General features: G+C 47.7%; 1 protein-coding gene and 1 non-coding gene across 4 annotated transcripts in view; one reads left to right on the top strand and one right to left on the bottom strand.

The window, feature by feature from the left end:
• Nucleotides 1-1,469: 1,469 nt before the first annotated feature.
• CYGB (cytoglobin) overlaps nt 1,470-24,207 on the bottom strand; it is a 50,284-nt gene continuing 27,546 nt past the window's right edge. For 2 of the 3 annotated variants that reach the window (XM_005297538.5, XM_008163872.4), the window contains exon 4: nt 1,470-3,263. In XM_005297538.5, the coding sequence (XP_005297595.2) occupies nt 3,207-3,263 (57 nt within the window). In that variant the 3' untranslated portion in view covers nt 1,470-3,206. Of the gene's footprint in view, nt 3,264-13,392; nt 22,463-24,207 lie in introns of those variants that run through there. The other variant, XM_065563395.1, reaches the window with a different exon arrangement.
• The window catches only part of LOC101951608 (photoreceptor disc component), a 69,846-nt gene continuing 50,689 nt past the window's right edge, over nt 5,051-24,207 (top strand). Inside the window, exon 1 of the transcript XR_010591872.1 lies at nt 5,051-5,709. This is a non-coding gene — a transcript (photoreceptor disc component). The remainder of the gene's footprint in view (nt 5,710-24,207) is intronic.

Here is a 24,207-nt window from a genome sequence, read left to right as displayed (position 1 = left end):
TGTGACACTGCCCTCTATGTGATGGTATCACAGCTGTGTGTCATAGACGCTGTACTGCTAGGAGCTAATGAGAATCCCTTTGGTTTTGAAGGGGCCCATGCTCAAATGACAGAGACCAGGCTGGATTCTTAATCTCAGTGAGGACAACAGAACAGGGCAGTTTGTAGCCCCAAATCAGGATCAATAGTGGGAGGATGTTTTTGCCTACCAATTGGGGGTGGGGGGTAGGCTGCTGGCCCTCTCCCTAGGCCAGACACAAGGCCCAGGCTCTTTCATTCCCTTTTCTCAGGGCCCAGGTTACTAATTAAATCAAAACCACACAAAGTAACACAAAACAAAGCTATTCCCCAGACCAACCCAGGGTACAGGGGCCTTTCCCCTGCACCCATCCCTCTACTCCACATAACCTTCCCTTCTACAGCTCCCATCCAACTGGGCTCTCTCAGCTTCTTTTCTAGATAACACCTGACTGACCCCTTCCCAGCTGGGTCTGATAATTGCACAGGGCAGTCAGAGCCCAACTCCCCACCTCCCCCCAGCACTTTAAGAGGCAGAGCACCCTGTTAAAAGGTGTTTAATACAAAATGGGACCTAGATCTACCAAATTTTAGCTTCTCCCCCTCATGGATTCCTTGATCTCCCTCCTCATATGCTTCCAAAATGAATTGCTCCCTCTCATCCCAGCCCCTCAATGGATTCCTGGACTTCAGTGGTTTTTGTGTGTGAAGGCCACAATCTGGCCTTTGGTTTCTTACCAACCCAGCAATGCACGGGGTCCCCTCCGACTGCCAGGCCCGTAGTCGAAGGATCTGGCCTGAGTTAAGCCCTGCTTGCACGTTCCTCCCCTTCCCCCCTCCGGGTGATAGTGGTTCCTGGACATTCCAAGTGGTGTCAGCTCTTGTGATTCATTGTGAATCTTGTGAGATTTGGTGGTTTTTTGTAAAATCCCAGCTGCTGGAGTCACGTTGTTACGGGTTTTTATTTTTTAAAAAGTAACTTTCTAGCCCTCACGGCTGCAAATAAATCTTGAAAGGGGGACCCCTAAAGGTTAAAAAACTTCAAACAAACCCAAAAACCAAAACCAAAATGAAATCACATATGCCAGAATGCAAATAAAAATACCCAGCATTTATTATTTTAAAATCTTGTGACTTTTTGCCACTCTCGTGATTTTTTGGGGGTCAGACTCCTGATTTTTAAATGCTTGGCATTGTCTATGCTGTATTGAGCGCCAACAAACACAAGGCCGCGACACTTTATAACAACGAACAAATGTATAAAGATGAAATAAAACCACAAGAGAGCGTACTGGGTGCAAACACTGATCATACAGGGAGGAGAAGTACAGTTGGGGTCACCAGTATGTAGGACAGTGAAGACGAGGGTGTTTTCATTAGGAGAATGATACCCAAAACGAAGCATCACACACATTCCAAAATCACCTTTGTAATGTAACAGTATACTTTATAACAATAATATTTATGGATTTATTATTTATACAATCCCATAGTTGTGCATGACACTTGACAGACAAATCAAATGACAGACAAGTTGTGGATTAGGTTTGGCTGAGTAGATGGTGTGGTGCTGGTAGCTATGGAACGATGGTGATGTCTACACTTAGAGCTGGGGGTGTGAGTCCCAGCACAAGCCGACACTTGCACTAGTTCTTATCGAGCTAGCATGCTTAAAATTGTAGTGAAGCCACAGGAGTGCAAGCAGCGGCGTGGGTTAGCTGCCCCCAGTACTTACCCATGTGTGTGGGTTTGTATTCAGGACGACTAGCCCATGCTGCTACTGCAGCTACACTGCTGAGAGCTAGTGCAAATGTGTGTATGTGAGCTGGGAATTACACCCCTAGTGTAGAAGTAGCCTATGTTTCATTATTTTGTGTCCTGCATCTTACAATATCTAAGAACTCAGCCTGCAGGCAAAGACAACAGCCATTTTGTTCTCAGACTTTAGTACAGATTGTTATAGAGAAGTACTCACTGTGCTCTCTCAGGGAAACTTTACTTTTGTTTCTTCTTTTGTTTCCTTTAATCTAAAATAAAAGCAATTTAGCCTGAAAGTTTATGGCTGTTATTTGTGTAGAGTCAATCTTTCCTTCTACCAATAAATAAATAAATAGAAGAAGAAGAGAGAGAATATGTATAGTTAGTAACTAAAATTTACAAAAAAAGGAAAGTTAATTATTTTAAAATAGTGCTTAAAGGCTAATAAGTGTGTGTGTTAATTAAAAAAATCACTATTCTACTCTGCTTAAAAATAAAATATCAGTACATTAATATCATGGAATATGATCATGATTTTATTTCTGAATCTGTTTTGAATCTCAGCTTCTAAGTCATTCATTTTTTGAATAACTAGTACATGTTTGCATTAGTGGGAAATAAAGAAAAAAACATTTTAGTCAATCATTTGAAAAAGCTTTAGAAATAAACATCAGTATTTCTTTTTGAGTTTCGCCAGAGATAAAAGTCAAATCCTTCCAATCCTAATAATAAGGAAAAGAATTAAAACATGAAAATGATGTATAATCTGGGTCTGACTCTGCTTCATGCTAATTCAGTGTAAATAAAAGAAATTGACTTGGAAGTTGATTAAGTAAGGTCAGAATTAGGTCCACCATTAAGAGTTGAGATCTAGGCCAGATTGGCTGTGATCAGCTATATCATGTGGATGTTGCGAGAATGGATCATGCATATACAGTCTTGATCCTGAAAACTCTGATGGTCATAAATAACTTTTTGTATGTGAGTATGTATGGGTGCAAAGTTACTTATCTGTGTAAATATTTGTAGGATAGGAACTCTGTAATCTGAAGATCTTTCCCATTCTTCAAGGCTGGAATTTCTTTTTAAAAGAACTCAGTGTTTATTCAACGTAATGCACGCTGCAGGGCATTCTCAGGAACTATAGAAGGTCTCATGACTCCCAGATGATCTCATTCTGCTAATGGTCATATCAGGAAATGGAAGCTATTTTTTCCCAGTCACAGCACAAGTGATTTGAAATTGACTGTCTGTAGTCAGGGAAATGCTGATGCATGTGTACAACATTGCTGGTCTGGTTACAGGAATCCCCTGAAGTTCTCCCACGTTCTAATATACGTATACTGAATAATCACTTTAAATGAGACAGATGCAGTTCTCTTGGGCACTGTTGTGGTTCAATGCAAGATGCTCTTCATGGACAGCAGTGTTTCAGGTTGGCAGTGGAGGCTCTGTCACTTTGCTGCTGCCGCTGCCACCAGGGGGCTCCTGAAAAACCAGAGGATGCCTCTTGCTAGTTCATTTCCCCCTTAAATATTGTTAGTAATTCCCCTCCCTCCCAGTGTAAGGGCTAAATCTTCTGTCCTGAAGATCTGTCTCCATGGGGGAGCAGAAAAGCACTAACCAGCTCAACTTCTCTTCTGCTTGCAAGGACGATCCTGCTACTGGGGGACTGCTAGAGTGCACTGCTCCAATATATGGTCAGTGTCCATCCTGTAGCTAACCCTGTGCTTGGCAAGAGTTGGTTCAAGGTGGCTTATCCCAGCTCCCACTCTCTGGGTGGGCTCTTAGGTAGAGATGGTCCTGTGCTGCATAGTTTAGATCTAGATTTTCCTCAGTTTTGGTTTGGCCCATTATAATAGCTGCAAAATTTGGACCTGGTTCTGGACTTCCCAAAGCCTGGGCATGTTCAGATCCGGGGCCTTTGGTAGCCTCCTGCTAGACGGAGCACAATACAGCCCCCTGGGACCAACATTTTCTGAAGTCCAACTTCGGCAACCATACATGGAAGCACCCAAAGGCAGTGGCTGCTCTGGAAAATGTGGCCACAAAGGACTTGCCCGAGGTCCTGCAGTTAGTCAGTGGCAGAGTCGGGAATCCTGACTCTGGGTCCAGCCTGGATGAGCCAGTGTGCACTTTGTGTGCTTGCACAGGGCCCCCAATCTCAGGGGCCACCAACCAGGATTGGGCCTAGGATTGCCAACTGGGTGGTTTTAAACCAACTTGGCTGGTTTTTCTCCTGTTGCCGGTTGCAGCGTGCTGGGGTTTTCTTCACTTTGCACTAGTGAAAATACCCTGGCAAGCTGCAACTAGCAACAACTGCTGTGTGCATGTACGGGGGTGCCAGTGGCTGCTTCCACTACAGCGCACAGGTCCCCGGGCGCCTGGGAGAGCTGCTGGCATGGCACCCGGGAGCTGCTCCATGTGCTGGGCCCTCAGCATGCCAGTATGGGGGCTGAGGCTCCTGCTCCTCATGGCACTGGAAAGTAAGATGGACCCGAAGCTCACCAGAGGGGAGGGGTACGGAGTGGGGACTGGGGTTGGGGAGGTGTAGGGGTTCAGCAGCCTGACTCCCCAGCTCATGGTGGGGGGCGCCTGGGAGTGGAAGAGGAGGGTCAGGCTGGTTGGGGGGGAGTTGCCTGGGAGGGGAAGAGGAGAGTCAGGCTGGTTGGGGGGGGCTGTGCCTGGGAGGGGAAGAGGAGGGTCAGGCTGGTTGGGCGGCGGGGGGGGGGGGAGGGCTGTGCCTGGGAGGGGAAAAGGAGGGTCAGGCTGGTTGGGGGGGGGGTGCCTGGGAGGGGAAGAGGAGGGTCAGGCTGGTTGCGGGGGGTGTGTGTGCAGGAGGGTCAGGCTGGTTGGGGGGGGTGCCTGGGAGGGGAAGAGGAGGGTCAGGCTGGTTGTCGGGGGGCTGTGCCTGGGAGGGGAAGAGGAGGGTCAGGCTGGTGGTAGCGGGGTCGGGGAGACAGTGGTTGTTTTTTTAGTCTCTCAGAGGTGGCAACTCTGTCTGGATTCCCAATCACTCAGAGTTGGAGGGTGCTCAGATATGGCGTTTGCGTTTTGGCCCAATTTGTACCCTAAATAAAGCCAGTAATCTCCCCTCTCTGTATCCCTCAAACCAGCCTCTGCGAAGGCCCAATGGAACCGTTCCCGGTTATGGAGAGGGGGCTGGATTCTGCTTGGGGTTTTATCAATACAGATCTGAAGTAACTCCACTGACGGCAGCAGAGCTAGTCCAGATTTACACCAGTGCCAGTGATTGAAACACTGAACTCCCAAGCTGCACAGAGCATTGTCTATTCAAAACGACAAGGCCAGGGGAGCCAGCCAATCGAGCCATTAGATGGACCATATGTTCCTTCGTGCTTTATACATTCCTTTACTGGGGGCAAGTGGGCCTGATGGATTTATTACTAATCAGACGGTGCAATCTGAATATTTCTTTAAATTGGGGGTGGGGACTCCAATCCTTCAAACCAAGCTGAGAGCTCCAAGCTGGTGAATGTATTATACTGAGACTCCATGGCCCCTGTGGGACCATTGACAGGATTTGTGCATAGGGGAGAAGTGGAATTTTCCACACTTCATCTTGCCTGTGAAACCAGCAGCCTGGTGCTGTGTAAGTTCTGGTCATTACCCTGCTTTCCCATTTCACTGGGGGGTACAATCAAAAGAGTCTTTCCTCCCCTCTCCTGTGTTAGCATTTGAAAGTGTGGGAGGAGAAGAGGAATCTGGTTGTAAATTAGCCCTGAAGAATTTTTCAATTTCAGATGTGTATTTTTTTTCCCCCTTGTTGTTTAATCTCTTTGCTGCCAAACTCCAGAGAATTAATCTTGGTCTGGGCTGACAGAGTTTACATTAAGTGCTGCTCAGATAAACCATATCACCCAGCGCAGATGAAGAGGAGACAGGGAATGGGGAAGGAAGAGATGGACTCCTGGTTAGTATCATTGCTAGGAGGGTTTCTCTTTCTTTCCTTTTCTTTTTAGCAAAGCTCTGAGGGGGAAAACAGGACCAGATCCTCAGCTGGGGTGAGTCAGTGCAGCTCCAATGAAATCGATTGACTTGTCTCAGTTTACGCCAGCTCGGCATCTGAAATCAATGGGAGTTAGGCACCTAAATACCTCTGAGGATCAGGGCCCTGCTATAAAGTGTAGTAGAACTTAATCAGCATCCAAACCACTGCACGATGCCGCTAAAGATGGGAGCTAGAGATCAGGCAAGTACGCTCTTTGGGTCTGGGGCTGTCTTTTTGTTCTGTGTTTGTACAGCGCCTAGCACGATGGGGGGCCTGGCCCAATACAAATAAAGAAGGAGATGAAAAAAATGGGATAGAGTTCTTTTGAGGTTGCAGGATTTATCTATCCATGTTGCATTAATAATGAAATATTGATTCTCTCCACATTTGTATTGGCTGGCATGTTAGTTGTTCCAAATGATCTTCTATTCACCTGGAGGGAGTGGAGGGAGAAGAAATTTACACAGTGATTCTTGCTCTTTGCTGGGATCCCAAATAAAGGACACTGCAGAGAGGGCTAGATTTGCCTGGACCAGTTCTGATTCGCAATGATGCACCAGGGTGCAGGACTGGATGTCGGGTGACCAGACAGCAAGTGTGAAAAATCAGGGGATGGTGTTGGTGGTGGGGGTAATAGGAGCCTATATAAGAAAAAGACCCAAAAATCAGGACTGTCCCTATAAAATCGGGACATCTGGTCACCCTAAGATGGGCAGTGGCATGTTGCTTGCTAGATAACTATTCTGGTGCAATGGCAGACAGGTGTGAGGAATTTGCACTGGGACAGCTTTTCCATTCATGTTCTCCTTTGGGGCAGGAGGGAGTCAAAAGTTCTCCTTGGAGTTCTGGAAGTGGAAGCTGATCCGGGTGGGAGATGAAATGCGGAGTGTTTGAGCATGGCGTGATCTATTTATCCTGTCTCCAGAGCCTGCCTTGGGTCGTATTACAGCCTCCTTTCAGGGCAGTGTGGCTGAGAGCCCTAAGAGCTAAAGAAAAAATAAAGTCACCTTAATGATAACTTTTAATAGGACAGGGAGGCCAGGGAAATCTGTGAGAGCTGGGTGAACGGTTTAGGCAGAAGTTTGGATCCACCTCATTCTAGCCACCCAGCTGTACCTGTTTGTGAGCTCGGGGTTATCAGATACCAGGCTTCGGGCTGGGGGAACCCTGCTGGTGTGAAACCCTGTGGAGCATCCTAGATTTAAAGAATTGACTCTGGCTTTATTGAGCTTGTGGGAGTGAAGGAGAAAAAAAATCTAGTGAAGGGGAATGTGATGGGGTGTACAAACCCCACCCTGGTCAGCCAGGGGTTAGCAGAAGCCAGAGCCTAATTAAGCCGGATGGCACCTGGTCCGGTGTTAGGCATAATTGGTGATCAAACCCAGCTGGGAAGGGGGTAGGCCTTCATAAAATAAGGAGCAGGAGGTGAGAGAAGAACTTGATCCCTCAGCTGGAAGTCAAGGGCAGAGGAACAGGAAGGTGATATAAGAGATAGCATAGGGAAGGCTGTGGTAGAGCTAGCCAGGGCTGGCGTATCCTGCAGGGCAGATGGCTTGTGTGGGGCTAGGAGATAAAGGGGGAGAAGCAGCTCACCCAGGCAGCCAAGAGCAGGAGTGTGACCTTGGAGTGTGAGAGGGATGGGACTTGCAGGGGCCCAGGCAGTAGGCCTGCTTGCCTTGACATGAGGGTTGTGATGAATTGGGAACATGGCCCAGGGCAGGAACTGGGGAGAAGCCCTGGGAGGCATAGCTCACTAGAAGAGCCTGGAAAGGGGCTACAAAGAAGGCCCGAAAAAAGTGAATGGTGGGAAGAAGTCCAGGTAGGAAACTGCAAGGAGTTTGGTGAGCCCAGTATGGTGAGAGGATCTGGGTTCCCCACCAGCCACTGGGGAAGGTGGCATAAGGCTGCTGAGATGGGGAGGTGGAGGCATGAAAGCCCTGGACAAAGGGGTGTAGGGACCTAGGGGCCCAGAGTTGAGTGCTGAAGACCTCACATAAGGACGTTGGACTTTGTTACTTTGGAAAGAATGGGACTGGCATGTGACCTGGCTGGAGAGCCGGGCATACTGCTGCAGGGCCAGAGGTTGCTAGAAAGGAAAGAGCTGCTATGCCATGCCCAGCCACGAGATGTGCCATGGTGATCCCACCCTTCTATAGCGGGATATGGTTTAAAAAATGGACCCGCTGACAGGGAGGGTGAAAGATACTGGAGAAAAGAAGTGTGTGTGTGTGTGTGTGTGTGTGGGGGGGGGGGGAATCAATAAGTATCCCGATCAGACACTATTTCAACTTAGCATAATGTGTCCATCCCATATTGGCACTCACTTATACTGGGCGGACTGCAAGGGAGGGGAGGGGTGTCCCTGCACCCTTAATACAGAGCAAGTCCCTCCCATGAAAAAAACATGGGGCACAGGCACAGATTCTCAGCAGGCTGTAAACTGTCACAGCTCTGTTGCTGGATCTATGATAATTTATGCCAGCTGAGGCTCTGCCCCATTGTGCTTATAGGGGGTGACTTGAATCAGCCTGGGAGAAAGCCTGGGTGTAAATTGGAGGAGGAAAAGAAGTTGTGAACTCTAACAGGTGAGATTTTCAAAAGTCTTTCAAGTCAGTAGGACTCATGTTCCTAACTGACTTAAGAGCATTTAAAAATCCCACCTTTTGCAAATATGTGATCCAATGGCTAATGGGTAGATTGGGCGTTAAGCCATTTGGATTCTATTCCTAGCTCTACCACTGACTTACTGGATGACCTTGGCCAAATCTCTACACCACTCTGAGCCTGTTTCTCTTTTTGAATTGCAAGCTCTTTGGGGCAGAGACAGTCTCTCACTGTATCTGTGCAGCATCTAACATAATGGGCTGACCACTTCTGTTGAGACCTCCAGGTGCTACTGTAATATAAGGGGGGGGCTTGAAACTCCTGGCACTCATTGATTGGAAGATTTGCCCCAAGACCCCTGTTGCAGGCACATGATAAGAACTTCACATCAGGAGCTTTGGTCGGTTCCTTCCATTCTGCAATGTGCCAAGCACTCTTTTCCATGCTTAAATATTAGTCTAAAAGAATGGTCCAATTAGTGTCTGTCCCTGTTACACTATCGGATGGTGGTTGCTAGCGTGCATAGCCCAAGGCTAAGATTTAGGCTCCAAGTTCATATGTTGGAAGCTAACAGGTGGCTTGACTTTCAGAAGAACTCCTAGCATCTCCCCGCCCCTGCCCCCTCCTCCCCCGGCAGTCAATAGCATTGTTGAAAATTGGACGTCTTATTTAAGCAATTCAGTGTGGACTGTGGAGCCTAACTTTAGACACTTGGTTTTTTAAATCTTGGCCATAGTATTTTAAGGCACCGGATGGCCTGGCTGTGATCTCCCAGGTGCTGGTTTGACACTGGAGTAATTCCAGTGTTTTCAGAGCAACTCCTAACTTGCCCCAGTGTATGAGGGCTCAGAATCAGGCCTCGAAGGCTGAATGCAATAGCCATGCCTTGGAATCCGTCTGATAGCACTTCTTAAACCACAGCTCAGTTCCATGCTCCCTGAACGGCCGGCTTTCCTGAGTTGGGGCCTTAGATTGTAACCTCCTTTGGGCAGCATCTGTCTTTGTCTTTTGCGGGGCTCAGCACTAATTTAGTAGTAGTTGAGTGCATTGCCAGGGGTCCCAATGGAAGGACCAGATGTTACTGGTCCATCTCTCTGTCCTTGCGTACTGCTGGAAGGAAAAGGATAGAAGCAATGGTAGAAGGGAGATGGTGAAAAGACAAAAGGAGGGGGGCCATGGCAGGAGCTCAGGTACTACAGTGATGGGTGGCAGTATAAAGCCCTTAGAGGGAAATGATAGTGGAAAAGAGAGAGAGATGGAAAAATACAGAAATAAAAGGTCAGAGAAGAAGGAAACAGAAGCCAGGTAGAAGTCACTGAAATTTATGGATTCTAAGGCCGGAAGGGACCATCATGATCATCAAGTCTGATCTCCTGTATAACACAGACCATAGAACTTCCCCCAAATAATTCCTAGAACAGGTGTTTTAGGGAAAAAAAACATCCAATCTTGCTTTTTAAATGGTCTGGGATGGAGAATCCACCATGACCCTTAGTAAATTGTTCTAATGGTTAATTACGCACTGTTTAAAAAAATGCCTTATTTCCATTCACTTATGGCAGCAGAATCCTTCCTCTTGGCATTGTCCTTCCCCATGAGAGCAGAGAAGACACTGGGTTCTAATTGAAGGGTCTCCAGGTAAGTCTAGACTGCAAAGAAAACCCCCTGGCACTGCATTTCAGCACCTGGGTCAGTTGGCTGAGGCTGCGGGGCTAAAAATAGCAGTGTAGATGTTCCTGCTTGGGCTGGAGCCCAGGTTCTGATGCCCAACGAGAGAGGAGAGTCTCCGTGCCCGCAATCCAGCCCACATGAGAATGCCCACACTGTTCTCCTTAGCCCTCCAGCCCAAGCCAGCTGACCCTGGCTCTGAGCCTCAGTACTGTGCATTTTTCTTTGCAGTATAGACATAGCCTGAGTGGGCTAACCACAAAGTATGGTGGGAATGAGAAAGGTGCAAGCTGTCCACAATATTGGTCATTGCTCACTACAAACCCATGCCCATTCTTCCAGCTAGGTGAACTCTCTGAGCAATGATGCAGGGGGCCCATTTCCAGTGACAACAGATCCAGAATAGTTCTCTATCCGAGCCACAGAGAGACTCCATGACTTGCCCAAGGAAGTGTGTAGTGGAGCAGGGAACTGACCCCAGGTCTAAAATACCAGGCTAGCACTCTGCCCAGTAGGCCATCCTTCCCCCCACTCTTTGGAATAGGCCATTAAATCAGGAGCCACCTTCACACACAGAACCCCAAGAAATCTCCTCTATATGATGTTATTTTGCAAGAAATAGGTGGTTGATTGTAACCATTAACTGTGGAAGTCAGGGGTAGGCCTGGAGAATGGCCCACCTGTTCATGAAAATTCACCCAAACTAAACCGGCGTTGCTGCACAGGACTAGGGGATGTGCAAACCCCCTGCTGATGAGCTGTGGTGAGGCAGCGCTGCCAGCCACTGGGCCCTAGTCTGAAGACTCAGCAGTGAGCACATCTCTGCTGGAAGTGGAGAGCTCCACTCCAAGCTCTCACAGGTACTTTCAAGAAGATTGTTGCTTGCCTCTTCCAGTAATAATAATGCCTCAGTCGTGCTTTTCATCCCAAGTGCTTTCCAAATGAGGGGCTACACAGACTCTCTTTAGGGCCATTTCTTCCTGCACGTTTGCACAGGGCCTGGCACACTAGGGCCTCCAGGTGCTACTGTAATAAAACAATAATAAATGATATCTTTCTCCCCATTTTAGTTGGGGAAAGGTCTCTCTGGTCCAAATCTTTTTCTGTCTTATTTCTCAGTCTTTTTTTTTTTTATCTCATTCCATTTGCAAATGTTTCCCTCTTGTATTCCCATTGTTATTCTCCTCTCTGTATAGTTTCCTCCCATTCCCTTTTTCACAATAGTCTTTCTTGAATCCGTGAGGAAGGAGGCACTAGGACCCAGGCAGGGAGCTGAAGTTCACTGAGAGTCTGCAAGGTAGCCTGCCTCCATTTCTGCACTAAACTCTGAAGTGTTCAGAATTCATTGGAATTGGATTTTGGGGCTCACTGAGCTGTTTGCGCTATTAAGCATGAGCACTCCACATCTGCAGGGTTGAGCTGGGAGAGGACAACGTGGCTGCAGGTTGATCCTATCCTAGCCACTGGGGAGATCTCATTAAGGAGAGCTCAATGCGGCTCGCAAAGGAAGGGGAACCGATCTAGTTTCAGGGTATGATTGTAGAGTGCCTGGCTTGGGCCCTCTATCTCTGGCTGGAGATCTGGGGCCTGTGTGTAACTTGTGGGAGGGAGGCTGAGTGGTGGCAGGTGTTATTTGCAGGAGGGTGTTGGGGAAAGCCCTGTATGTTACCTCTAGAAATGAACAAAATGATGGCTGTAGCATGATACTATAAGGGGTCCTTAAGGAAAAAATAACTTCCCACTCAGCAGTTCCTGCTGTCTCTAACACCCAAATGTCCTTCCCCACCCCACATTTCCTGTTATCCCTCTTCTTGTGGTGTAGTAGGTTAGTGACTTTGGGAACTGGGCCTGGTTCTCCACTCTTACAACAGCAAATGGGTGTAACTCCATTAAGTTACCTTAGTGTAAACCTGGTGTAGGGCAGTGGAGGGTTCTTTGCATGTCCTGCTTTGAGCAGGGGGTTGGACTAGATGACCTCTTGAGGTCCCTTCCAACCCTAGTATTCTATGATTCTATGTTAACTCTTCAGCTTTCCAGGTGAGGAGTTTCTATTTCTATTGATCCTGGTGCCTTTCATTTTGTTTCAAATTTCCCAACAGATTCTTTTAGTGAATGTCCTGCTGGCGCCAGTCCATCAGCCCCCCAGACTGAATCGATCTTTGTCTATGGAGCAGATGCAACCACAGTGCAAGCTTCCACCATGCTGCCACCCCACCATGGTGCCTCTAACCCTGTCTGGGAGGAAGCCCCTATAGGAATGAATAGGCCAAGGCTCATTTTTGGTCACTCTGCTAGACTATTGTTCGGGACAGGGCTTGTGTGCTTCAGACATTGGAAAGGCAGTGTGACCTAGCAGACTAAGGCCAGGCCTAAACTCAGAAGTTAAGCTGATCCAGCTGCATTGCTCAGGGGAGTGGAAAAGTCCAACCCTGCTTGAGTGATGTACTTAAACTGACCTAAACTCTGGTGTAGACAGGACTAGGTCGACAGAAGAATTCTTGCATCAACCTAGCTACCACCTCTTGGGGAGGTGGATTAAAGACAGCGGTGGGCAAACCCCTCCCATCGCTGTAATGTGCGTCTACCTGCTGTAGTGTTTCAAGCATAGACAAGCCCTAAGATACTGGAGCTCTTGGGTTCTCATTCTTTCTCTGCCACTGATTTGCTGTGTGTGGCCTGGGCCTAGTCTTTCTCCTGGTAGCAATGAGGGTACACAGAGGTCTTCCAGGGGGTACCTCAACTCATCTAGCTATTTGCCTAGTTTTACAACAGGCTACATAAAAAGCACTAGCGAAGTCAGTACAAACTAAAATTTCATACAGACACTGACTTGTTTATACTGCTCTATAGACTATACACTGAAATGTAAGTACAATATTTATATTCCCATTGATTTATTTTATCATGGTAAAAATGAGAAAATCAGCAATGTGGACACTCTTCTGTATTTTTTATATCTGATTTTTGTAAGCAAGTAGTTTTTAAGGGAGGAGACGCTTGATGTATGCAAGTGAAATCGGACTCCTGAAAAGGGGTACAGTAGTCCAAAAGGTTGAGAGCCACTGCTGTAAGGGACCAGTTCAGTTCCCATTGAAGTGAACTAAAGACTTCCATTTATTTCAATGGGAGTTGGACAAGGTGCCAAGGGATGAAGATACCTGAAGGAGGGGCAGAGCCTTGCAGTATTATATTCTGAACTAGCAGGGTTGAGGATTGGAGAGGAGCACAATAGGGCAGCTGTGCTAGGTAAATTTAAACCAAGACTCCTTAAATCTAGCAACCACCTTCTATTTATCACTGGTATGAAAGAAACCAGGAAGAGACTGAGGATAATGGGTTTGACTGGTTTATCGATGGAAGGTACAAGTTCAGTTTAATTACACAATTTTGGCCTATTACAAACATACTAAAAACCTACAAAAAGAAAAATTACATCCATAATACACTAAACGGCATGTAGAAAAAAAGCACATGAGCTTCGATAACACGTACATACATTATAGTATTCTTAACACTGAAGACACAGAATTACGTCTGACCAAATTGGTTCACAAGTGCGGGTCACTGTGGGACCGGATAAGGACATACTAACAGACAACTTTAGCTATGGAAAACAGTATTGTTACAGTTCGTTAAATATTTCAGACCCACGCTTATTTATCCCACGCTTTCTTTTTAAAGTTGGTTCAAGGTTTTTTTGTTTTTTTTTTTTGCACTCACTCTTCTGAGCATCCAACCTTTTTCTGACATCGCCTGTGTTGACCATGGCAATCCCTGCACTGATACCAACACAACAGCACAACTTCACTACAGCAATGAGTAGGGAGGACATGCTCTGGAGGTCCCATTTGAGTCAATGGGAATTCCGCCATAGATTTAAATGAAACTAAGATCTCCTTTATCAAAAATAACAAAACCAAACTACAGCAGGATTCTACTGTAACAGTTTGAGTGCGGCCATATTGCTATTGTAAGCTGCAGGCTTTGGACCTTGAGTGTAGGGCTGAGATTTTTGTAAGTTCTCTAAGGGATTTGGTGTTCTGGTCTTAGCTGGCTCTGAAATATGTGTTTTCAAAAGCAAATCTCATAGGGTGGGGAGACAGGGTAGATGGGACCTTCACCTTGTCCACTTCCTATGCTGCATTTTTTTTGTTCCCCCAGCACCTAATTTCATTCATCTTGGGATAGGCTGCAAAACCTTTCATGTCCAGGTCCCCAGTTTGTACTGACATGAGCTAGACTCACTCTGAAGGTTCTTTGGCAGCCTGTGCAAAAGGAATGGGTGGTATTGGCTCCATTCAGAGTGGACAGGACTTCCTGTGTGAGATACCATCTTTACAGCGGTAAACCATCTTTGCTCCCTTGTTTGCACCCAAATTGTTTCGGCAGGTTTAAAAATGTCAGCCACAATGTTTGTGTTTATATTTCTGCTACCCGGGTACTACATATTCCTATATCTCTGTTCTCTCCCACAAGCATGTGTAAATGCTGAAGTTAGCATGCAGGTATTCTATTTAGCTTTCATACAGAAACTCCTCTGTAGCTATAAAAATATATATATGTATATAGGCTACAACCAAATACATATGGCATCCATAGACGGGCTATCTGTGTTTGATCATTGCTCTCACGCCGCAGAACCCATCCCTGTTAAGGATTCTCTGCTCCTCTAGCTTCTTTCCTCAATAGCCACATAATAAGGGATGAGGCTGGTAGCTAGTTTTCTGGTAACAACACTGATTCATGAAGGAGAAGAACTGAAGGCCATTGCCAGGGCTTGTACAGTGCAGCAGGAGGGGCGGAGGCAGTTTTGAGATGATAAAAGGAGCATGAACTGCCTATATTGAGTGAGGATCTACAGGGGCATCACAGACACAGCCCTGCCTTGGAACAGGTGGGTGGTGTGTGTACCTTGAGCAGTGCACGTGGTGGGGAGTTCTCTTCAAGGCAGGGTAGCTGTTTCAAACCTGGGGGTTAGACTGCTCAGCCACCCTCTCTACTCACGTGTTGGGTTTTGTTAGTCCGAGCATGCTCCCTCTATGGAGTCAAGGTTACACGCACGGTAGAGTCCTAAGGAAAAACTTTCAAAGTGTCAAAGTCAGTTCAGAGGAGCCTGAACCTCATCCAGGAGGGAGGGATAGCTCAGTGGCTTGAGCATTGGCCTGCTAAATCCAGGGGTGGGAGTTCAATCATTGAAGGGGCCACTTAGGGAACTGGGATAAAAATCTGTCTGGGGATTGGTCCTGCTTTGAGCAGGGGGTTGGACTAGATGACCTCCTGAGGTCCCTTCCAACCCTGATATTCTATGATTCACCCTAGGACAGTGTCCAAACCACCAGCCCCAAATCTCAAAACACTCCGCAGGAGCCACTGGGGAGAACGGGTTAAAAAGAGTAACACTCTACACTGCTGCACCCCCTGTACAGAGCCTTCATCCTGACAAACTCTATCCCCCTGCAGCAAAACATACCAAACTGTGGTAGACTCTTACCAAATACAGAACCCGAGCTGTGCTAGAGATGGGAACTGGAAGGTCCAAGGCAGAAGTGCAAGCACAGGGAGTAACAGCTGTGCAACCAACGTGAGAGGAGAGATGAGACTATATAGGCCCTTCCTAGACTGTCTGTGGAGGAAGGGAGTGGAGGAAAACTGTTCAAAGAATTATTAAAGCCTTTCCACTGAAAAGTGGGGCAGTAAACTGTATCGCTGAGATGTAAGGGACAGCTGAGACGGCATTGCACTATGGAACAGCCTGCCATTGAACCAGAAATGGATAGATATGACAAATGGACACACGGGGGTATAACCCAAAGCATAGTGTGAACGATGTGCTGGGCATGTGCTTGATATCCTGTGTTTTTCTTGCTTTTACCCTTGGCCACTGTGAGAAAGTGAAGTATCAGGGGGAAAGTGAGAAAGTGAGGCAGCCACCTGGAAAGGGTTAAAAGTTCCCTACCTCCCCCAGCCAAGGGAAAAGCACACACACCTTTCCCCTCAGTTGCGTCTTCCCTATATGCCCAGCCAAGGCAGGGATCCTTTAATCCTTTCCAGGCAGCTGCTCCCCTTGTCACAGCAATGCTGGTACAGCTTGTCGTGCCAATCGGTGGTTTTAAAGTTGAACTAAAGAGCATTTCGTGAAGCGATATTAGTTGAGCAGAGAGGGTAGCGGTGAGGCTTTGATGGGAGGAGAAGGACTCCAGAGACCTGGTATATCAGAAGAACAGGTAGTGTCCTGGGTCTGGTAGATATGTCCCTGCTGTGAAGGGACAGGAAGACTCATGGGACAGCAGAGGAATGCAAAGTAGACCTGACTCCAAGTTCAATGGGATCTTTTCTGTTGACTTCTGTGGGGTTTGGAGCAGGCCGTAAGATCCCGAATTGGCTACCCTTACAATGAAAAGTACAATGAATTGGCTAGCCTTACAATGGCAAGTAGCCTCCTGGATTTCTATGGACTAATCTGAGTGAGATACTCTTTGTCATAAGTAGGGGTAGCAGAATCCAGGCCTAGGTGGGCTTAGGCAACTTCATCATTAATTCAAACCCAAGTATATTCAGCAGGCATTTGCTTTGAAACGTGCCTCTGTAACAGGCGGCTTATAGACAAGCCAAGAGGCAACGTACCTCACAGCCACTGGGCATGGGGAGGTGGAGCCGGAGATAAATGAAGTCCAGTTTCCAAGAATCTCCATTTCAAAATTTTGGATGGTTGTGAGAAGAGACCATTTGGGATATGAAACAGAGCTGTCTGGAACATGCAGCAGCTGTGTGTGTGTGTATGTTTGTGCATGCAAGAGAAAACCATGCTCAGAGCCAAGACCAGTTCTTCCCTTCTGCTCTCCCTCACAGCATTTCTCATTCCTGTCTTGTTCAGGAATTATTTCCCTTCCAAGGTTCAACTTGGTTTTATCTCTTCTCTGCTGAGATTTTCCTGATCTAAGCAAGTCCTGTTCTGTTTCGGGGGTGGAGAGGGGGTGTTGACTTTATCTGTGTCTATTCTCTGGCATGGCCCCATTCATTCTACTTCCTACAGAGCTGGTAAAAATAAACATGTTTTTGTTTGCATGTATTTGAGTGGCCTGCGATTTGGCTTATTGGGTGGATCCTCCCGGGACAGCAGCTGTGCACAGCTGGATGGTATTTAGAAAAATATATCTTAAAAATACGCTACGTTGTGCTGTGTCTTTCTAATGTGATTGCTGCTCTGAGTTCCAAACTCTACAGCCAATCCGCTTGGGACACAAAATACTAACATTTTCGAGTGTTCACTAATTCTGGGTGCCACAGTTTCCTGGTGGGGGACAGCTCGAAACACACTAAGGCTTAACTTGACTTCAGCTGGAGTTGCGGGTGCTCAGCACCTTTGAAAATCAGCCCTGACTGTCTCCCGTTGGGCACCAAGAAACCGAGGCCCCCAACCTGAGTGGGCGCTTGAACCTTGTGGCCTTTGTCCATCTTCCATGCCAGACTTTTGCAATGAATTCCAAATCTCCACACTCTCAATGCTCCAGGCCTTTCGTAGCTAATCTCACTCCCACTGACCAGGCTTTCTGTTGATTTCAATGGCAGTTGTGTCAGGACCAAAGTGCTAGCTCCAAATCAAGCCTTGGAGTAAGTGACCCTGACTGCATTAAAGTCAATGGAGTTGCACTCAATTACACCAAGGGGGAATTTGGTCCATTATGTCTTATGGAGAGAAAAGGTCTGATGGGAGGGGGGGGGGGGGGAAGTAATTCCCTCATGGAGATAAGGTGAGTAAATATGCATTTTCAATCACACTGTAACAACGCCTAGCACATAATGGGCCAGCAGTAAATCCGCATTGCTCCATAGAAGTATGTGAAGCTACGCTGATTTACATCACCTGAGGATCTGGTCCACTGTCTACACAGCACTTGGGTAACATGAACTAACTGATAGTGGTTTCTGCTTCTCGAACACCTTCCAGGCAAGGATTGCAAAGGGCTTTGCAAAATTTAATGAATTAACCCACACTACACTTCTGGGGGCTAGGTAGAAGACATCTGCAATCCCCTCTGTTAGATGCCTATCCTTGCCCTTGCCGGGGAATAAACTCAATGAATTAACAGCTCTTTTCCCATTTGTAATTAATATGGTCCTAGCTATGAAATGACCCAGCTACAAACTTAGTTGACAGGTGGAACACATCCCTGAAGTTCATACAAATGGCTAGCAGCTGAATAGACATTTGGATGTTAGCTGTTGAGATGTTTGTGCACAATCTGGCTGCACATACAGGGTACTGATTCTCTAAAACAAGCCCATTACGTTCCAAGTGACCCTGCATTGTCTGTAATTATAAATCCATGTTCCTGTGGGGGTTTTTTTTTAAATCTTATAACAGCCTCAGCACTGGGGATTTATGACCATCTGGGGTTCAGATACTCCAGTGACAGAGATCAGACAAGTACCTGGAAAGACAGGTAGGCAGGTCAGATGGTCACTTCTATCCAACTGGTCATTTATCCCCAGGAAATACCCTCTGCTAGAGTCATTAATGGTTAGACACATACTGGCTGGAAGGGTCTCTCTTAACATATCCGTTCTGCCTGTGTGCTGTGGAGGAAAGAGCTGCGAAGTAGAGTGGTTGTAGCTCTGCACTGCCCATGAGAGAGGCACCAAGCACCCAATGACTCACGGGGCTGTGTTCATTCTAGGCATGGGTTTGAGTCACAAAGTTCAGCTCCAGAAGGGGATATGAATCCAGAGCATCCCACACCTGGGGCTTCCCACCCAGTGACCTGACATGGTCCAGTATAGAGTTTGAGATCTGGCTCTAACTTCCCCAACACTCTGGGATGGATCAGATTTGGTGGCCTGGTGTGGACCTACTTCTAGCTCTTTGATTGTAAAAGTATCCTTTGTTCCTTTCCTGGACGAATTTGTATTCGGTGTTCCTGGTTGTTAAATCGCTACCTTTCCTGAAAGCTCTGAAGAGCCCTGTGCTGGGTGTTCCCTATTGGCGCTGCAGCCAATGAGCAGAGCCATATGTGGCAAAATGAGGCTAATCCAGGAGAGGAGGAATGATTGGGTGCTACAGTAATGGCTGGGTAAAGAGGCCAGGTGATTTATAATATGTCACAAATGCTAGTTCACACCAGTCTGCAGAGTCCAGTCGGGGGCTGATGCAATGATCTATGGGTTATATAAGCCCAAACCCTGGCTAAAATCTAGCGGTCAAAACGGGGGGTGAGAGACATTTTTTCATAACGTTTCCATTTTTATCTTGTTTTAACTGGGCCCCAGCCCTGGGGCTGCTCTCTCTGCGTCTGGACGCTGTGTCAGCTCACGTTCCTTTCCTGGGCGCTCCTAGGAGTCTTGTGGGGTTCTCGGTGTCTGAGACAGCAGGGAGGGAGAAAGGTGATTGTAGGTGGAAGGAGAAAGCAACCAGCTCTGTTTAATAGAATTCAGTGGGCGAGGCACTCAGCCCGGGCGGGATCCATTTCCTATCTGGTAGGCTCAGAGTGGGGTGACCTTGAATGGGCCTTGCACCCGGATAGTAGAAGATCCTATTTAAAATCTTTACCCCCATTAGTGCCGAGAGAGAGGGGTGCCCATGAAGGTGCCTACTGAAAACCCTGTGGAGAGACTCATTCGCAGCCCTGCCCCTCTTACTCTCAAGGTCTCCTGAGTGTGCAAACGCAGAACTGCTGATACGGTGCTTGGTTGGGAAGACTGCAATGTGTGCGTGGCTGTGTCTACGCTGCACCTACGTCGGCAAAACTTGTCGCTCAGTGGTGTGACTATTTCACCCCCCGAGCGACATACATGACACCAACACAAGCGTGCGTGTGCGCAGTGCTATGTTGGTGGGGGAGCTTCTCCTGCTGACGTGGCTTATGCCACTCCTGGAGGTGGGGGTTTTTTAATGCCGACGAGAAAGCACTCTCCCATCAGCACAGAGCGTCTTCACCAGACTTCCTTCAGCAGCGCAGCTGTATCAGTCCAGCTGCAGCGCTGTATCTACAGACATGACCTAACCTGGCCCCAGGGCAGCCAATAAAGAGAGGCCAGAGCATCTCCTGCATGGAAAAAAAATCCTTCGAGCAATTTCAAAGAATAAATCAATCGGGCTGCTAGTGAGTGAAGTCAGGAATGTCTGGCTGCTGGCCACCGGGGGAGAAATCATTCCCGGGGAGAGTTAATGTATTTATCACAGGCTTGCCTCTCATTCAGTCTTGGAACAAACTCCCTCATTCTGCTTAATTCTCTTCAAACCGCTTGGATTTTTTTATATATATAAAATATTGGCCTCTCGCTGCCCTTAAGTCATGTCATGTCTGAAGCTAGAAAGCTGTTCTCTCTCCCCTGTGCACGGCAAGCGAGCAGCGCAGATCCTAAGCAGGCTCAGAGTTTCTCTTCTGCCAGTTGGGGGTAAGATAGACCAGTGGTGGTTATTGTGACATCATGGACACCTGTCTGCTAGAGTCTGGGCTGAGACTGAGCTATTCCACAGAGGCCACTGTCTAACAATCAGAGGATGATAATTCTGGGGGAGATTTTCAAAGTTGACAAGAGGAAATAGGTGCCTGGTTCTCACTGACTTTTAATGAGGATTGGGCACTGACAGGCCCTTTGTGCCTTTAAAAAATTCTCTGTCTCCACCAAGCTGGTGGGGATTTCAACCATTGATTTTGAGGTAAAGGGCTTCATGCCCTAGAATACCCTGAGCCATCTTGGCTCCCAAGAGGAGTGGGGGATTTGCCAGCTCTTGATGTTTTCAGATTAACGCTGGCTGCCTTTCTGAAAGAGATGCTTTAGCCAAACACAAGTTATTGGGTTCGGTCCAGGTGTAACTGGGGGAAATGTAGTGGCCTGTGATATACAGGAGGTCAGACTAGATGATCTAATGCTCTCTTTTGGCCTTAAACTCTTAAACTGATGTTCTCAGCAGAGAGACTAGGTCCTGAAAGCGGATGGAGACTGAACTTGCCTCTCCGTTCAGTAAGGTCCCTCCAAGTCAAGGTTGAGGCGGTGCACTGGTAGCACAGTGCAGGGAAGTTTGCATTGCCGCTGCCTATGCTGTCCTTTTGCAATAGATAAATACAGCAGAGGACTTCAGTCTCCAGGACTGTCTGTCCAGTCCCTTCCACCAGCACTACATTTATATACATTTTAAAGGACTCTGGGTTAGTCTCAGGTTGGCACAAGGAGACACTGCAGGCTCTTTGTGAGTGAGAGAGAAGGCTGAAAGAGGCCTGTCTGTGGGTGATAAGAGAATGTTTTCTTTTATTGGCAATTCTCCTCAAAATCTGGAATTGGAATTTTTTGCTACCATTCTCCCCATGCATAAGAAATTCCCCCTCTCCCTTAGACAAGGAAAGGAGATGAACTTGGGTTTGGGGGTAACTCTAAAAATCTGCAGAGACCCTCTTTCTGATCCCCCACAATTTTCACTTGGACTCTTCAGAAACCGAACGTGATGAAAACACTGGCTCGAAATGCCAGGGGGAAACATTTAGCAAGTGGAGCCATGGATTTGATGTCAGTCCCAGGACATCTCTATAGGCTGCTACCAACTCTCAGCATAACCTGTGACTAAATCCAAGCCATAGTACCTAGAACTTTACGGCACCGGGATCACGCAGGTCTGACACTGCTGAGAGCCAGCAGTTGAACCAGCACTCTGGTCACCGTATGCCCAATTAGTTTCCGCGGAGAAGGGCCTGGTTCAGGGAAGCTGGGGCTAGTTACGAGATCAGTCTGAGCCACAGGGTGCTAAAGACCTAGTTCACCCATTAGCCGGAAGAGTAGAAAGACACATGGGGAGAAAGGGCAAAGGGGGGATGAGAGAGACTGGGAAAGGCTGGTAGGCCCAGGGTAAAGGGAGTGCTCTGCGCGTAGAGATCGCTTCCTTCTGGCAGAAGGGGATGGGGTTTGAATGTCACTTCTAGCAGAGCTGCTGCACAAGACTGTAAAGAGGTGGTGGTGGTTGGGGGTAACACAAATAAACGACATGCTGGTGTTTATAAACCGGAGGTGTTAGAGCCATTGGTACAAGAAGACAGGAACGGAGGGCTGGGCCCTGCCCCAGAGCCTAAGAAGGATTTAGTGTCTGATCAGCTCAGCTGTGAATCTTATTAGAACGTTGCCCTTTCATAGCTGCGGGATGCTGAGAAAGAAGAGAGGCACCAAGGGCTCGATCCTGCAAGATGCTGAGCGCTCCAGGCCCGCTGACGTCTGGATTAGGCCCACTCGTGCTTAGTGAATCAGGTGCTCAAGTGCTTTGCTGGATTGGGGCTGGAGGGCTCAGAACTTTGAAGGACCCAAGTCCAGCCGAGCAGTTCAGAGAACTGTGCGCGACAGGGAAGTGTGGCCACCTGCTTCCTCCATATGTGACACCCCCAGCCCCCAGCCCTCTGTCTCCCAAGGAGTTCCAAACCTGTGGGGAAGGTTACAGAGAAACACAATAAACAAGGACCCACGTACAAAACATCCTGCTCCTTTCCACCGCACTCCTCCCTGTGAGAGGCGAAGAGACCTGTGCTCAACCACCCACTCTCGCAGAAAGGGACCCGGCCACCGCCGAAGCGCATGGGGAAAGATTTAACTCACAGCAGAATTATTCTGTTCTTTGTTGGTAGAAAATGGTGAGAGAAAAATAAAAGCCCGTTTGGTCAAACTTCTTCATTTAGTTTCATGGCCTATAACATGCACCAGCAGCTCTTTATTACTCCGTATTGTGAATTAAGCCTCAACAGTGCTCAGTCCTGTACAGGACACAGGAGAAGACATAGTCCCTGCCCCAAAGAGCTTCCAGTCTAAATAGGACTCTTGCTATCTGACTCGCTTGTCTACTAGCTGGTCTGCACGGGACAAACAAGGCAGAATATTTATGGAGTAAGTATCATCCAAGGGCAGGGTAGTTACAATAGAAGTACTATGTAGCAGCAGGCTATTTACAAAGGCAGTACAACGTACAGTGCTAGGTGAGCACCACGTAACTGGTAGGGCATTTTCAAGGAAAGTCCCATGTGGTAGCAGACTCTGTGGTACTTTGTATGTGGTATTGTTGTTGTAGCCATGTCAGGCCCAGAATATTAGAGAGACAAGGTGGGTGAGGTAATATCTCTTATTGGCCCAACTATGTTACTTATCCTGTAAGTCATACAAGGAGAGGAGAGGGAGAAAGAGGGAGGGGGCAAATGGAGGAGCTGGAGGAGTGACAAAATGAGGGGAGGTGGAAGGAGGAGAGAGGAAAGGTAATCCACGAACTGGGTGCAGTTTTGGGGAAGTGACATCTCTTTAGTTACTATTTAAAACTGTCATTTGGCTCCAGACTGGCTCAGTGCAGCCCCCTGGTATGGAGACTGCATGGGGCCAAATCCATCCCTGCTGTAACTATTGATTTAGCCCATGGTGAAAGCTCCTGGGCTTGCTGCCAGCACAGACCATATGACAGAGTTGCCCCAGTGAGAACAGCCACTTTCTTAGGACCGGCTGGAAAGAGGGAGCTACTGCGGGGGTGGAAGGAGGGACACTCATGGTACAAGGAGCACACTTAACTCAACCCCACGCTTGTGGTCCTCTTGTGTACATGATCAGGGGAGACTCCCAGCCCCACCCCCAAGGAACCGACCATTGACGGCTCCTCAGAGAATGTCTGGGAGGAATATAACTGGAGACACACATGCAGAGCAGGTCTCTTCCCGGGTGCAGACTACATCTGAGGTTTGTGGGTAGTCTGCCGCAGATGGGAGCCTCCGAGGAAAAGAGCCCTGCCCCTTGCTTTGAGCAGTAGCACTTACCACGCGATGTATCATGGAGAAGTCTACTTGTAAATAATTATTGGATGAAAAACATGCCAAGCTTCTGTGAGAGTTATTTGAGCAGCTTGGCTTTTCATCTCCAGAGTGCTTTACAGACATGCACTGATTAATCCCTGCAACACCCCCTGTGCTTTGGGGTGGGGGGGTATTACTATCCCTTTTGACAAGTGGGGAAACTGAGGCAGAGAAGGTAAGGGACTTGCCCAAGGCTGCAGAAGGAGCTCCTGCTGCTAGACCAGGGTTTCTCAAGCTGGGGTCGCTGGACCCCTGGGGGGTCCGCGAGGGCACTCCAGGGGTTCCGTGAATCATGTCCAGATCAACTCCTCCTCCTCCCTCCCAGTGCCTCCTGCACGCTGTG

The sequence above is a fragment of the Chrysemys picta genome, chromosome 12, assembly GCF_011386835.1.
Source record: "Chrysemys picta bellii isolate R12L10 chromosome 12, ASM1138683v2, whole genome shotgun sequence".
Classification (NCBI taxonomy): domain Eukaryota; kingdom Metazoa; phylum Chordata; order Testudines; family Emydidae; genus Chrysemys; species Chrysemys picta.
The sequence above is the reverse complement of the archived record's forward strand: the minus strand, read 5'-3'. Positions and strand labels throughout refer to the sequence as shown.